A 17594-nucleotide genomic window follows, 5' to 3' on the forward strand; every position below is an offset into this window, starting at 1 on the left:
GGGACATCTGTTAACAATGATTTAAAGCAAGCTTGTGACATTGAAGGAATTGGTGTAGAATTCAGTTAGACATACAGTGTGTGTGTATGTGTGTGTATGTGTGTGTGTGTGTGTGTGTGTGTGCTTTTTGGATAGTAGAACTACATAGGTTCTAATTATAAATTAGTGGTTGCATGCTTTTCATACGACTGCTGTGCTTAGCCACTTAGCGTCTTACAGCGCTCTCTACAATTATTGGCACCCCTGGTTAAGATGTGTTCTTAGGCTTCTAATAAAAGAGAAAAAAGCAACAAAAAAAGTCCAAAATCCAGGAGAAAATTATTCAGTGGAAAAAAAATCCCACATTACTAATTTTTTTTTTTTTTTACATGAAATCATGTGTGCCACAATTATTGGCACCCCTGATGTTAATACTTGTAAAACCTCCAACAAGACAGCACTTTAAATCTTAATCTTCTCCTATAACATTTCACAAGATTGGAGAATACAGATAAAGGGATCTTAGACCATTCCTCTTTCTAGAACTGCCAGAGTCCTGGGTCCTCTCTTATGCACACTCCTCTTCAGCTCACCCCACAGGTTTTCAATTGGGTTGAGGTCTGGGGACGGAGATGGCCCTGAGAGGAGGATGATTTTGTGTTTGCTGAACCATTTCTGTGTAGATTTCGCCACTTGTTTTGGGTCATTATCCTTCTGAAAGACCCAATGATGACCCATTTTCAGCTTTCTGACAGAGGCCATCAGATTTTGATTTAAAATGTCCTGGTATTTCAGAGAGGTATTTCATAATGCCTGTCTAATGAAGACTTTGGGACTCCAAAATGCCTTTTTTTTTTAATCAGTTCTCTAACAGGGAACTTTGGAGAATTTTTTTTACTTCTCTTACCATCCTTCTTACTGTGCAGGTGGCATTATAAACCTTGTTTGTATATATATATATATATATATATATACATATTTTTGTATTTTTTAATGTTTACTTGAGTTAAAGGTTAGATTTTTTTAGAATTTTTATAAAAAGTTTTAATTTATTTTTTAAAATGGTTAGTTAGTTTTTTACATTCTTTGCGTTAAAATTTTTTAAATTCCTTTTTTTATTTTACATTGTTTATAATTGAAATAACTTTTTTACATTTTTTTTATTACAAGTCTTTTTACATTCTTTTTATTTACATTTTGACAATAATACTATAGACCTCGGGAAAAAAAAGTTAACATTTTGCTTTTTTTTTCTTCCAAGGCATGAACAGACTCTAGATTCACTACTGACTATACTGTAAGCTGTCCTGCCTCAATTGTTCTTATATTGTGCAGGACAGAGGTGTGTAAAATAAGTTCATTATTAGAAGAAATTCAATAGTCATCATCATATTCCAGTATATGATTGGAGAAGACATGACACATGTAAGCAATGTCACCATGTAAGAAAACAAGTAGCATTGCTCTATAGCACATGGACTTGAGTCAAATCATGAGCAGTGCTTTCTCATGCTTTAAACTGTTGCAACCCACTCTGAGGCAGATTCGCAATACCCTTAATAATATGTGACACCCCTAAAAACTTTTAAATTACAGACTGCTTGTCTGACAAAAACAAGATAGAAAGAGTTTCTCCTGTTTATCAGAAGTAACTATACTGTGTTGTGCTGACTACACCTGTGGGTTTCCTATTTCTGAACGCAATGCTTGCACAGACTGTGGTGTATGTGAAAATGCCTAAATCATCATATTACAAACATAGATGATGGGTGAAAACTGATCTACATTACAGTATATAGAGAACAACAGTGTGCGCCCTTCATCAGGCAGGTTCTTGCCATTTCATTCATGCACATCAGTCACAAGCTTTCTCTAGCTGAATAACTCTACTTTCACTGCAATTCTAACAAACACTATAGATGGATAAGTGATGAGGAAAACGTAAGAAATGTTGTATATAAAGAGTGACAGATTGAGCTCTATTGTAATAGAGAAAGCTTAGTGATATCAAGCCATAGGTAAAGAAAAGAAGAGCACAATGCATCACATAGGGGATTACTTCATGGTTAACAAACTAAGAACAAGTACCTGTGCTATGTAAAAAAAAATAATAATGTGTAATTTTTTTTAAATATTGACATCATGCTTGACATACATGACTAAGTGTATAAACTAAGTATATCAGACATTCGTAATTTGTTAACAGTTTTTTTAGTTGATGTATGAATGACACATTACTGAGATGATGATAACATTCTTTTCAAATTGAATTGCAAGTTTAAGTTGAAAATTCTTGTTAAAACATCAGTGTATTGACACAAAGGTTATGAGCCACAGAAGACACACCTTAAGGTGTGAAGTTTGCAGTAACCCTTGTATTAGGTTGCATTGAGGAGGGTAATATTAGGGTAAAATTTCGGGTGTGGATTATTTGGCTTTGAAAGCATACTGTAGATCATGTGTAATTCCTTACATAATGGTGAATATGTTTTCTATACGAATATGTTTTCTATTGCCTCAAAAACAGTTATTCAGGAAAAAGATTTTACTTTTATACAATATGTCAAGATGCATTTTTAATCCTGGAAACTTCTAAAACGTTATAGATACTCATTTACCTCATACGCATAACGCTCTCATACAGACATAGTTTTTATAACGTTCTACCTAAACTATCCAAAGGTGACAATTTCTCACAACATAACTGTATATTTATGGCTCCCATTGCTATGAGTAATCTTATAGTCATGGGATACATAACATATCCAGTAAACTTAACATTAGGCTTCATTTATTGGGTTCTAATAAAATTATTCAGGATGGCAAGATGTTTTTTTATTCCATGCACCTCTGTCAGTTTTTTAAAACCAAAACTAAGACATTTTTTTTCTTCTGAAACTGCTGAATCGACACAAAGTGCAACTAAATGTAAATGCTCAGTGTTACATCACATGTCCCAAACATTTTCAAAGAAAAAGGATTTTTTTTTTCACTGTGTCTAATGATTTGCTTTATTACATTTCTGTTTCTTTTTCTTTCTTTTCATGTAGATCCGATGGACTAAGACAGCAGGCAGCGTGTCAGACCGTTTTCAGGATTCAAGTGTTTTTAATGAGACACTTCACATCGCTAAGATCCAGCGGCACCAAGGTGGACGCTATTACTGCAAGGCTGAAAATGGTCTCGGCTCGCCAGCAATTAAGTCTATCAGAGTGGATGTCTACTGTGAGTATTCCTCACATTTGATGAAACTTCTTCGAAAAGAAAGCTTTTATAAGAAAGCACTTAATGGGAATTAGTTATAAAAACAGAAGCAGCGCTGCTCAATATTTAGTAGCCAGGCATTATTTATGTCATTGATTACTGATTGATTACTTCAGGGTACATTGTGTACTGCCTCATAGATTTTGCCCGTAGTTACTTCATGACATCTGAATATCTGTTTCTAGATCACATATTGATTTATGTATTTGCGACTTCATCGGTATCAGAGGAAGAGTTGATTTTATTCGTCAAGGACAAACATTTAAAGAACAAATAAATTCAGAACTGTGCCTGTGGGTGTTACAAACAGCCTGGTCAAAGCCCTTTGCAGTTGTACTCTGAAAAAACTGGAGTGTAACGAGTTTCCCAAAAGTGCTGTATCACATGAATCAGCATAGGATGGTGAAGTAAAAGGTACCATCTTGAACAGTGTATGTAAATGTTATATTTTTGATTCGTTATTATTTGTGCTTATTACACACATAGATGAAATTAAATGCGTTTCACAAGAAACACTGATGAATAGAATTTATACATATTGTAACAAGTCACATTTAATAAAAGAAACATTTGAGGTAGCTTTATAAATATGCCATTAACAGTTTAATTATTAAAGGAAAAAAAAAAGGTGTGTGTTGTGCTGAAGGCATTTCACCGACATGGTTCAGGCCCACCCTTATCCTTACTGGGAGGCATCAATTCCAAATTCTGATTGAAACATTTCTATCCCGATGGTAGTGGTCTCCTGCAGAATGACCCTGCCTGTATTCTCAAGGCATAATGGCTTACTGATTATTTTAATGATAGGGATTGAAGTAAGTCATATGCTATTGAAGTCAGGGTTTTATTTATCTATTTATATGATGTTGCATTTATTCTTTTGCAGCACTAATAGACTGTAAATAGTTTTTTCTCATTTTCAACGTTTCTATTCAATACTCAAAAAGAAGCATATGTAGAGATTTAAAAAAATTATACAGTATATTTCTGAATCGACGTCGTTGTATGCTTGAAGAATATAATTCGACAGACTGAGTGAAGGTCTGACAAATCCGGTTTATCGCATTTTGCAGTAAAACCCATCATAAGATTACCAGTGAAATACACTGCATTTCCTTTCATGCCATGCGACAGTTTTTATTACTGAATATGTCACAGGCATTATAATAATAATAAAAAGAAATGTATTCTTCTTGAGTAAATACTTTGGATTCAAGCTTTGGTGGGTGTTAGGAATATGGGCACATAATTTTTTTTATGAAAGTCAAACATCCAGAACCAGTAAATACTGTAGCTTTTCTGTGGGTGAGTATCAGGATTCGAAAATACTGTACATCACCTCCAATGTAGTAATCAAAAACGGACTGCAATCAAACTATCATGTTTCTATCTATGGTTCTGATGCAATTTAACAGCCTCCTTTCCTTTCCATGACACTTAATCTTCCAATACACCATTTAGTTTTTTTCTCTCTCTCTCTCTCTGAGAAGTGGTCTGTAGTTGTTCCTATGACTTCAGAAGAAGTGGATAATTATTAATATCTCTGTAGATAAATGAAATCAATAAAAAACAAAGACATTTTAGAAATGTTAGTTATGCACCATAATAGGTTCTACTGTTGGAGTAAGGTGTCTGTAATTTCAAATTTTTAACAGTGAATTACCCTGCAAGCTATATTTATAAATATAATGTGAATATGAAAAAATTTAACACTGTCATCACTGTCTGGTGGTTGGGACTTGAACTTTCCCAACAAACAAACACATCCTATAAAATTATATGCTTTTAACCTTGTTACAACAATTTAAGGAGGAGCCACATTTTGGGTGTTTGGCCATATGATGAAATCATATTACTGTTACTTACTAGAAAGAAAAAAAATATCCATGATTTAAACAGTGTAAGAGAGGAACCTGAGCAATGAAGATCTTATTCATATTTAGACATACCAATGTAATAATGTAATAAATCTTTAGTAATAATAGTCAAAAAGTCAATAGACATGGGAATCTATAATTAATGAAGAAGGGGTTATGGAATCTTCAATATTACCTAACGTACTGTATTTTAGAAGCCATCCGTCTTCTGTCATCTCACATTATTTATCTCTTGTTTTAAATTTTAACTCATTTTTTCTTGTTTGAAAAATGTGGCCCTGCTTTTGGTTGTAGTAAAAAGAGAAAGTTTGGATTTAATTTCAGCATAAAATCGTCCAATGTTTGTTTTAATTATGTAACAATATACTGGTATACAGTTAATTTCAGTAAAATATCACTAATCATTATAATTTTTTTCCTGTAATGTGCATACATGCATTTGTAACCCAGATTTCTTGATATGTTTTATTGTTCCACTACAGTAATACTTGGTCCTTAATAAAAATACACAAGTACCTTAACAGTGTACTGCATATTATAATAAATAACATAAATCAATACTAAATCAAAAGTCCCCCAAAAAATTATATAGGAACAAAGGTTACATAGACAGACATACATACAGACATACAGACATACAGACATACATATATACATACATACATACATACATACATACATACATACATACATACATACATATATACATACATACATACATACATACATACATACATATATACAGACATACATACATACATACATACATACATACATATGCCTTAAATCAGTCATACTATTAAAGAAAATCTTGCCTAATATTTTTTTACATTCCTCTTGTCACAGCTAAACAGCGCTGATCTGATTTACTTATACCTCGACTTCACAAGGCCTTACCACTAAGACTTTAGCAGCAGAATCTTTTAAGTCTGGTCAGTTGCAAGGTGTAGATCAGATTTGTTATGCTAGAACATCCTACAGATGCCTGATCAGATTGAGATCTGGGGAATTTAGAGGCCCCTGAACTCTTTGGTCATGTTCCTCAAACCATTCCTGAACAATGTTTGCAGTGTGGCACGGCGCATTATCCTGTTCAAACGGGCCACTGCCAGTAGCATATTATGCTACCTTAAAGGGTTTTATTTGGTCTGTAACAATGTTTAGGTAGCTGCTACATGTCAAAGTGACATCCACATGAATGCCCCAAAACCATTGTTTCCGAGCAGAACATTGCCCAGAGAATTGCATTACCCCTGCCGGCTTGCCTGCTTTACATTGTGCATTCTGGTTCCATCTCTTCACCAGCTAATCCACACACCTGCACCCAGCCATCCACATAATGTAAAAGAAAGCTCAATTCATCAGACCGGACTACCTCATTCTGTTACTCCATGGTCCAGTTCTGATTGTAAGCACGTTCAGTGTAAAACAGGAGTCACTATGGCCACCCTGAGCGGTCCACAGCTACGCAGCCCCTTACACACAGATCCGCCACATACTGTGTGTTCCGACATCTTTCTATTTTAAACAGCAATACCTTTTTCGATTAATTTATGCTACAGTAGCTTTTCTGTGGGCTCGGACCAAATGGCCTAGACTTCACTCTCCACTCACATTTGGAGTTGTCTAGCATCACGATCTGACCCTTGTCAAAGTTGTTTAGATCCTTACGCTCACTCATTTTCACTGCTTTCAAAACATCAACTTCGAGAACTGATTTGCTGCATATTATATCACACCCCTGTACTGGTGTTTTCATCATGAGATAATGAGATAAGTTTTATTATTTACTTACAGCTGATTAGTGTATACTGTATATAAGGTTTTACTGTGACCACTAGGAAAAAAGGTTAAGATGAACATTAAAACATTAACATTAAATATTAAAAAACTTTCTGCACAGGCGAAGTTTGCACACGTTCCTATAGTCCAGTGTGCAACCTTTTCCTAGGAAGTACAGTGTCCATGTAAAATAACAGATGACCAGACAAACTAATATAGACAAATAAATTAAAGCAAATTCACCCTTTTACAATATTATTTGCATACTTGTGGCGGCGCTATCACGGTTTTTAACGCACAACTCTGTGAAACATTCTTTCTCAAAAAAATAAGTGGGGAGCATGTCTTTCATTAAATGATATTCCCAAATCCAAGTTTTCCCTCATTCACAGGGTGGCGTTAAATCGACACGGCTATGCATACTGTAGCATGGGAAATAAATGTCCTGTCTTTAAATGAGATATGCTGCAAATACAAATATTAGCTTTAGATAAATCAACATACAGACAAAGTCGATGGTTAACTCTAAAACACTGACCATACAGCTCACTGTGTCTGACCCAAATATGGTCATGCCCTAGCATCTACAGGGGCTAACAAAACCTGAACATCCACTTTTTCCCACTTGAATGCACCAAAGTCAGGAATGGCCTAATTCTACCTGGAAATTAGCACTTAGCATGGAATGCTGAATTGGATGTTGAAAATAAAATTGTTCATCTGACTTTTCAGAGCTATATAAATTCCATATTTTTGCAGTGGTATTTAAATATTTTTTTTGTGGCTTAGTGGTTAGCACTGTCACCTTGCACCTCCAAGATCTGGGTTTGTCTGCATGGAGTTTGCATGTTCTCCCTGTGCTTGGTTAGGTTTCCTCCGGGAACTCCGCTTTCCAAATTGCCTGTTGTGTTAATGAAAATGACAATTGGCCACCAAGCTGGCAACCAGATATCTTCAGGGTGGGGATTAGGCCTCGTCCGATGTGCAGGGTGGCACATGGACGGATTAAAATCCCATTCCCAAAAAATTTATATTTTTCTACAAGACCTTAATGACATCCTGTACCAAATTGTGCAAAATTGAATACGTGTACAAACTGTGTGAGACACTGGCCCTCCAGTACTGGAGTTGAACATCCCTGTCTCACCAATACTGTACATGAGTTTAAAGAGTTACACTGAATAACATTATTGTTTTAAAACATACAGGATATCCTTGACTTTGGCCTTGGAGTTTGAACACCATGTGTTTTTCATTAGTTATGGAATACGTTGAACATGTTGAAGAAATTCAGCTTTCCCCCAGAGATATATTGAAGCTGGCACCCAGTGGTGAAGATAATTGATGAGACTTTGCTAGTTCCCACTATTTTTAGTGCTTTAGTGTTGCAAAGCCTTGATTGCTAATTAGCATTGTAATTGCTACTCTGGACACTGGAGCACGTAACATTTACGGCTTGGCAGCATTAATGCTGTCGAACCTTCTTTTTGTTCCAATGGCACTCTTACTGTCTTTGTGACACTGCCTGAAATGCGAGTGTACCCTGCTATGGACTGGGATGGACAGTTCCATTAGGTTAAAGCTTTTCTAGATAGACAGATAGTGAGAGACCAGATTAGGTGCAGATACATAATGGGAGGCACCCGTCAGGGGAGAGAGAGAGAGAGAGAGAGAAAAAAGCAGTATGGGAAATCTTTTAAAAGATTCCATTGCTCACTTAGTGTTCTTCTTCCTCTCCTGCTTAAATTGCATGATCGGTGAGCTTTCTCTGTTCCGAAGGATTTATATGCTTGATTTCTTGGGAATGAGAGCACAAAGAAGTCATCCTAAGTAGAATTTATACCCCAAATGCAACCAGCCCTTGGGCCTTTCTCACAGATCTGAGAAACAAGATAAGCATGAGCATTATGACTGAAGCTCCTTGAATCCAGTCAGGCAAAGCCACCGGGAGTAATCGACACACTGCTGATCTGGCTGTATCCGATCTGCTGTAGCAGATTGCAGCTTGGTGGTGGGGTATAGATTGGGCAATAGAGTAAATTTTTTAAGGTAATTTCCCTGGACACTTTGCCCAAGTGGTCTTTGAGCCCAGAGTCGCCCGGGTGAGTGCAGAAATCTCAGAATCCTCGGTAATTAATGAGATTGGTCCTCTCAGTGGCTCTGGAGTGCTGATATTGCGCACTCTTCCTGATACACTTTTAGACCCTCTTGAGCACTTTTTGTTTCTTTCTTTTTTTATATATATATTTTATACTACAATGCCTTAAGAGTCTTTAGATTCAGTGTATAAGATTCGAGATAAACAGCATCTGTCTGTTTGTAGATAAGCAGTGTGCTATTGCACGGTGGGACACTTGCACATTATGGTTGTTTATGTAAACAACATTAATCTAGGCGATTTCTCCTCTCCTTTTTCACTGGGCCAGTGAATTCATTGAAGTGGTTTCACTAGTGTAAGCAACATCTTTGGAACCTGCTGTCCTGCTATATATTCCATCATTAAACCTGCACAGCAAGTAGAAAAGTGCAGAAGACCTACTGTATGTACATACTGTACAGTGCGCTTTAACTAAACTAATCCTTCTCTCACACACACACTATATATATATATATATATATATATATATATATATATATATATATATATATATATATATATATAATCGGTCAATGTCTTAATTTATTGCTCAGTTTGCACAACACTGAAAATGAAAGTAGTTTTAAAGCAAGGGATGGCTACACATATATAACTTATATGTCTTTAACATACAGTACCAGTCAAAATTTTAAACACACTGTCGAATTCTATTTCACCTTCTAATGTTGTTTAAAATAACATATATCACATTTGACATTAGGTAATTAAGTAACAACAACATTTTAAACACATTTTAAGACACAACGATCAGCTGTTCTGGAACAGTTCCTGCTAGAACAGTATTGTCAAGTGCATTTGCAAAACCCATCAAGCAACATGATGAAACTGGCTCTCATGAAGACCTTCCCAGAAAAACAAGACCAAAACTTACCTCTGCAAAGCATAAGTAGCAGATACATTTCAACATCAACTGTTCAAAGGATATAACTGCATATGTTGGATGCCATCAGCATTGTTTTACAGTAATTATACAGTAGAATAAAAATCACGAAAGACCATGGAATTATAATGTGTGCTCAATCTTTTGACTGGTGACGTAGCAAAGATCATTGTATTAAGCAGTGTAATAAGACCAGAGCACTTGCAAGAAAATAATCAAAACATATCAGTTTAAAATGGGTTGCTTTTTAATATAATAGATAAAAAGAAATTTCAGTTCTGTATAATGAATTATGCAGCAGAATTAGTTGATCTGCAATTCTCATTTCAGCTTGTGGATGTAAGCTGCAGAGGAGAGGAAATTGGACAATTTGATGAATATTTAAAGCCTTCGAAGACATCATCATAAATTGAATCAACATTTAATTTAATTCACATTTTAAACCTTTCTTAAAGCATAACTTATGGCATTAATATAAATTTTGGAGCTCATAGCCGATTATTAAAGTTCAACTCAGTGTAATATGCTCTGACTGTTACATTCATGACCTCAAGACACTGTTGTGAATGCTTCCTATATATATTTTTGCTTCATTAAATAGAACTTTTTAAAAATAACATTTTATGTTAGATTATTTTTTTAATTATGTAAGTGTACACCATCATCCAAGTCCATTTTAGTTGGCTGTTGCTATAGAAACAGTGTTTGAGTGAGCACATTAAAGTCTGCCAGTGAAATGTCTTTCAGCTTGCCTCTAATGTTAGACGCATACTGTTACAGAAAATTAATCAGCTTATCAGAGCTAAGGGACTTTCTGCAGTCCTGCTTGTTCTTGTATTTATCTTTGTTCTCACAAAGTTGCCTCTTGAACTGTTTAATCTACTTGATCTCCTTTTTATCTGCTGACCGATGTTGTGTTCTCCACACAAAAGTTGTGCTAGTTTATAATGCAGCATCTTCAGCAGTCCTTCAATGTTCTCTTCATGTGATCCTTTTGACCTTGTTTTATTTTTAAATGGTGAGTAATATCTATTGATCGGTGGAAAAACACCTTGCAAAAATCAAGAAATTTCCATGCTTAAATGAACAGTTTGTTGATATCTTTCAATAAAGCTAAACTTGAGTCTTTAAATATTGTCAACCTTTAAATTCTAAATTCCTAATTTATTTACGTTCTTGGTCAAGGCCCATATATAATTCCCAGCCACTGGGATACGGGACTTCCTCACTGCCACTCCCAAGCCTGGAGAAATGGGTTGAGGCAAGAAGTGCATCTAGCGTAGATGTGGAGACCCCAATAAAGGGAAAAAAAATGAAATTGCAGTTTGATTTATTGGAATGCTTTAATGCTTATTGTTAGTCTCTAAATAAAATGTCAATGTAGCTAGACAACAGCACTCATTAGGTTTTTGTTAAGACCCCATCATTCTAAAATGTTTAAATGAATCATTGTGTTAAGAAAATACATTAAAATGTAAATATTATAATATATGTTAGAATCACATTTCCTGACCCTTACTTTCTATCTGTATTCACTTTTTTATTATAACAATATGTGACATTTATCACTCACTGATCTTCTATACCGCTTTAGTCTGTATTCAGGGTCGCGGGGACCTGGAGCCTATCCCAGGAGACTTAGGGCACAAGGCAGGGTACACGCTGGACAAGGTGCCGATCCATCGCAGGGCACACACATACACACACTCACACACCTATTCACACACTACGGGCAATTTAGGAACGCCTAACCAGGGAGGAAACCTGGAGGTACTCCATGCACACAGAGACGGGAATCAAGCCTGGTTGGGAATCGAACCCAGACCCTGAAGTACATATACAGTATATACTGCTTTTGTGTTGATCTCATTTTTAGGAAGTTCCAGAAGTGGAATGAGTTAGATCTGGCTTTATGCATAAGCACACTCCAAGTCAGCAAGGACCTAACCAGCAATTTTAGAATAGTATGCAGAAACACATGTGTCAGGGACAGAGCCCAGCACGCCTGGGGCACTGTACGTTCCTCAGTCTCTAATTATTTTTGTATTGTGTTCCAGTGTCTGATCGACTCATCTCAGCACGTCTTTCTCATGTTGGCTTGTACACATGGATCTGTGGGCCAGGATCTGAATATAGAACCAGTCAAAAGTGTGAACACACCTTCTCCTTCAGTGGTTTTACATTATTTTTGTTATTTTCAACATTGTACATAAATACTAAAGACATCAAGTCTAATGAAAGAACATAAAGATTTTTTTTTAAATCACCTTGCACCACCATATATTTAAAAAAATACACTGACATATTCAGTTGTTAAAATATAAACAGCTAAAATAATGTAATTTTGTATAATAAAATGATATATGCATAAGTAAAACCACAGTAAATTACGTTTGAAAACATATTTGCTAGTTAACAAGTTAACTTTGTAGTGGACTTTAAAAAAAAACTGTAGAAAGGCAAAAAGCTAATAATCACAAATGTACAGTCGTGGCCAAAAGTTTTGAGAATGACATAAATATTGGAAATTGGAAAAGTTGCTGCTTAAGTTTTAAAATAGCAATTTGCATATACTCCAGAATGTTATGAAGAGTGATCAGATTTCCTTCTTTGCCATGAAAATTAACTTAATCCCAAAAAAAACCTTTCCACTGCATTTTATTGCTGTCATTAAAGGACCTGCTGAGATCATTTCAGTAATCGTCTTGTTAACTCAGGTGAGAATGTGGACGAACACAAGGCTGGAGATCATTATGTCAGGCTGATTGGGTTAGAATGGCAAACTTGACATGTTAAAAGGAGGCTGATGCTTGAAATCATTGTTCTTCCATTGTTAACCATGGTGACCTGCAAAGAAACACGTGCAGCCAACATTGCGTTGCATAAAAATGGCTTCACAGGCAAGGATATTGTGAGTCATAAGATTGCACCTAAATCAACAATTTATAGGATCATCAAGAACTTCAAGGAAAGAGGTTCAATTCTTGTTAAGAAGGCTTTAGGGCGTCCCTAAAAAATCACAGCCATGAATAAAGAATGGTACCAAAACACCCTCCAACAGCAACTTCTTCCAACAGTCCAACAACAGTTTGGTAAAGAACAAACCAAACAAACGAAAGTGATAACTAGTGGCTCGGGGACCAAAACGTTGAAATTTTGGGTCCATGGCCTGGAAACTCCCCAGATCTTAATCCCATTAAGAACTTGTGGTCAACCCTCAAGAGGCGGGTGGACAAACAAAAACTCACTAATTTTGACAAACTCCAAGAAGTGATTATGAAAGAATGGGTTGCTATCATTTAGGATTTGGCCCAGAAGTTGATTAAGAGCATGCCCAGTCGAATTGCAGAGGTCCTGAAAAAGAAGGGCCAACACTGCAAATACTGACTCTTTGCATAAATGTCATGTAATTGTTGATAAAAACCTTTGAAACAAAGATCTACAAGCAGTTTAGCAGCAAACTTTGTGAAAACTAATATTTGTGTCATTCTCAAAACTTTTGGCCACGACTGTACTGTTTTTTGCATTCGCTGAAAACCAGAACAATCACTAAATGTAATATTCTCCTGTTATTCTCCTGCACCGTGGAATTTAAGCTAATCTAAAGTAGCGCCATTTAACTAATCACTATTGCTCATGAGGTGATTGCGCAATGTGATACTAGCGAGTAGCAAATGAACAGATCTAGCGCGACTGTCCCGAAGTTAGCAAACAGTTTAAACAAAAGCACTTAAACTATACAACTTTTACACCATGAAGAGATACAGTTTTTACTGACCCTGCTAATGGTTCGCCATCCAGAACACCAACGTTTTCTTCTTAAGGGTTCGAGCATGACTGTGGTACTACCATGCCAAAAAAGCTCAAAGCTCGGTCTTGCATAGCGTACAGCTTACCGTTTTCTTAGAGGCTGTAATGTAAATTACTCTCATACCTTGGAGGACTCGGGGCGCACACTTTTTCCTGCAGACGCTTCTGTAACCTCCATTACGCAAATGGCTGTGTATCCGTGTCTATCTTTGTATATTTGTGCATCTTGTGGTAGCACTCCTCAGTGACGTGAGCAGCCCAACTAATCGATAACGTCATTCGTTGACAACGAATTTTATTATCGATAATTATTGATTTTATTGATTAGTTGTTGCAGCCCTACTTTAGACCACCAGTTGCTTTGTGCAGAGGAAGGTTGGGTACCTAATCAATATCACTATTAGTGCTTCTACAACTACTGTACAAATCCATATTATGGCAGTAAACTCCCAGTTAAGTAAAGAGAAAAAATAGTCCATAAGAAATGATGGTCAGTCAATCCAAACAATCTCCATAACTTTAAAAGTGTCCCCAAGTGCAGTCGCCACAGCCATTAAACACTACATTGAAACTGGCTCTCATAAGGACTGTCTGAGGAAAGGAAATGGTAAGAAGATGATTTCTGAATGTGTGGTTCCCACTTGGAAGCATGGAAGCGGACTTTGTGTGTGGGTATGCTTCGATGCTGACACTGTTGATGACTTGATGAAAATTGAGGACACATTTAACCACCATACCCACAGGATTTAGCAGTGACACGCCATCCCATCTGGTTGGTACTCAGTGGGCCTATCATTTGTTTTTCAATAGGACAATGACCCCAATCCCCGTCTAGCACTAGGACTACCAGAGAGGGGCCATTTGGCCCTATCCCCCTAGCTCTACCAGAGAGGGGCCATTTGGCCCGGTTGTTTTTACCCAATACCCTTAATCACAGTTGTGAACAGTTGCCTTTGTTCTGTAAATGTGGCAATTACTTACAGAGCGACGTACAAGGTGCTATTGACTTTACAATCAGGGATCACAGTCATCTAGGAGCAATATGTAAGGGGCCATACCAAGGGTACAATTGGTGTAGAAAAAATTCAAAGTTCAAAGCGTTTAATTTCCTTAAACAAAAAACATACAACATAAATTCAAATTTTATTTGTCACATTTACATACATACACGATACGACATGAAGTGAAATGTATTGCACGACTGCCCAACAAATTGACACAATAAGAAAACACAATAAAATAGAATAAAAAGAAAAGCATAGAAGAGGCATACTGAAGACAAATGGTATGTAAATTCCACTCATTTATCTCCACGTAGCCTTCTCCCAGCATAAAAACTACTACCACTAATAGAAAAATATATATTTACATAAGTGTGCAACATCTGGTGTTTGTGTATGTGTGTGTGTGTGTGTGTGTGTGTGTGTGTGTGAGTGACCAGGATTTTAGCAGTTCATTGGTGTGATCTGCTGGCACATATCTGGCACTGCCACTCAGTTTCCTTCTTGCATTTTCCACATGTGTACTTGTAGCAGGCTACACAGTGTAAGGTTGCATTATTTTTATTGCACTGGAGGGTCACCTGACACTTGGCCCTTTTCCCTGGGTGTGGTGTGGCAGGTTGTTGCCTAAGCAGCTGCTCCTTGTCCACCATCCTTTCTTGCATAAACTCCTCAGCAAGCTCAGTTGCAAGCTGCGCCAGGAAATCCACCCTTCTCTCCTTCACTCCAGTGCATGCCTGATACAGCACATGAGCATTCATTGCTGCCATGTCAATCAAGTTGTAAAACACAGCGACTGGCCATCGCCGTGTTCCTGCCCGTACGGTGTACTGTCGAACCTTCCGGTCCATAATGTCCACGCCACACTTCATGGTGTTGCAGTCAGTCACTGTGTTTGGCTTCCTCTTTCTGTTATCCCCAATCTCAACTATGTTGTGCATGGTGCTGAGGATGCAGACAGTCTTCCTCCGCTTGGGCGCATAAACTGTGAGTGTAGTGCCAGTTGTTGAAAACACCTGATAAGTAAGATAAGAAAAGATAAAACGTTATAGTCATGAAAGCATAATGAAATTTGGAGCTCTTGCTCTAGGTTCAAAATAGAAAAGAAAAAAACACAGCACTTATATAAATGCTTATATTAATATAGATCAAATAAATAATACAGCACTTTATATAAAAATTGATAAAAATAACGACAACATACCTGTGTGGTGAATTCGTTGCGGTCCAAAGATTGTTTGGCTGATTGTGGAAGCTCACGATGAATCTTGTTTATGGTGCCAACAAGGGTAGTTTTCCGGCTGAGCAGTCGTCCAGCAAGTGACAATGAAGTGAAGTGATTGTCAGTGGTAACAGTTCTTCCCTTGTCCATGAAAGGCTCTATCAGCTTCATGACCACATCCTCGGACAGTCTCTCCCCAGAGGGACGACTGAGGTCCTTGCCAAGATAAGGGATAGCGTTGCACATGTATTTTGACTTCAAGTCACATGCAACCCAAAACTTGATTCCAAACTTGTCAGGTTTTGTGGCATTGTACTGCTGGAAAGGACAGCGAGACTTGGTTGGAAAAAGTGATGTGCTGGCCCGGGTTGTAAGACTTGATGCAATTAGTAACAAACATTTGCCAAATGTTTGAGATTGCTGCGAACTTGTCCGTTGCTACCCGTTGAGTGCGTGTGTCCTTGTCATCGAAGCGTAGGTGTCTCATGATGTCCTGGAAGCGGTTTCGGGCCATCGTGCTCTTGACGTGCGAGATCCCCAATGTTGCCGACCATGCATCAGCCAGTGACGGAATTCTGATCACCCCCCTCCAGAGAAGGATGGAGATGAACGCCATCAGTTCATAGACAGACATGTCCCAATCTGCTTCCATCCTCTGGCCATACTCAACTGTACATTTTCTTATAGTGTGAAGGATGTCCCAACTCACCAAAAACAAGAAGCTCTGCAAGCGATTTTTGATGGTTCTTCTGACTTCTTCTGTTGGCTCTCCATCACATGTATATGTTTCTAGTTGGCCGTGAGGGAGCGGCCTCCCTACTTCTTCCTCAACCCACACTGTGCCATCTTTTGCCGTCTCATAGCTGGAATTCTTCTGTGTGGTCTGTGTCTCCAGCCGACTTTTCTTCTTAAGAGGAGTTCTACTTTCTAACCTGGAACACATCTCATCACCTGAAGACATGTCAGAGTCCGAACTCTCTTGCAAGTGAATGGATACTTCCCCACCATCCGAGTCACAAGAGTCCATGTTTTGCAGCAGAGCCAAAGCCTCAGCAGCAGTGTAATGTCTTGGCATCTTTGCAGCTTGTTCGTACCGATAAGTTCTTGAAGATTGTGAATGCATGTAGTAAACTATCCCTTTTATTCCCAAGTTTAGCTTGTCATCAATTCACAGCCCTGCCCACAGTCATCCAAACCACAGCCATGTGTGAAGGACTTTAGAGTACACTTCTTGGGGGGAAGGTGAGTGACACATTACAATGGGCCACCCATTTACAAATGAATGGGAGCTAATTGAGGCCTTGACGAAAAACCATGTTTTCTTGGGGAGTCAAACTTTTTTGATTTCAAATTTTGAGTAATACATTTTTTTTCATTTGGATTGTTAACCCTCTGGGGCCAGTGACAGTCACTAATGGGCCATTAGGGGAGGGGTCTTTGTCTCTTCAGGTGAGAATCACTGAATATTACTCATACAAGCTTTCAGCCTCAAAACATGTCTTTTAAAATTTAAAACACTATATTGTTTTCTCTGAAAAATTAAGTGGAATGATTTTCACATCATTTTGAGGTAAATATTCTAGCCTAATAGACTGGTTACTCACAGTATTGTGCAGGACTA

The 17594-nt window shown here is 37.4% G+C and overlaps 1 protein-coding gene across 1 annotated transcript in view; it reads left to right on the forward strand.

Annotated features, from left to right (window-relative positions):
• Positions 1–17594, forward strand: part of mdga2a (MAM domain containing glycosylphosphatidylinositol anchor 2a) — a 225656-nt gene that overhangs the window by 89710 nt on the left and 118352 nt on the right. Inside the window, exon 3 of the mRNA XM_053489383.1 lies at positions 3030–3204. Coding sequence (XP_053345358.1) covers positions 3030–3204 — 175 coding nt within the window. The remainder of the gene's footprint in view (positions 1–3029; positions 3205–17594) is intronic.

Source organism: Clarias gariepinus, chromosome 27, assembly GCF_024256425.1.
Source record: "Clarias gariepinus isolate MV-2021 ecotype Netherlands chromosome 27, CGAR_prim_01v2, whole genome shotgun sequence".
Taxonomy (NCBI): Eukaryota; Metazoa; Chordata; class Actinopteri; order Siluriformes; family Clariidae; genus Clarias; species Clarias gariepinus.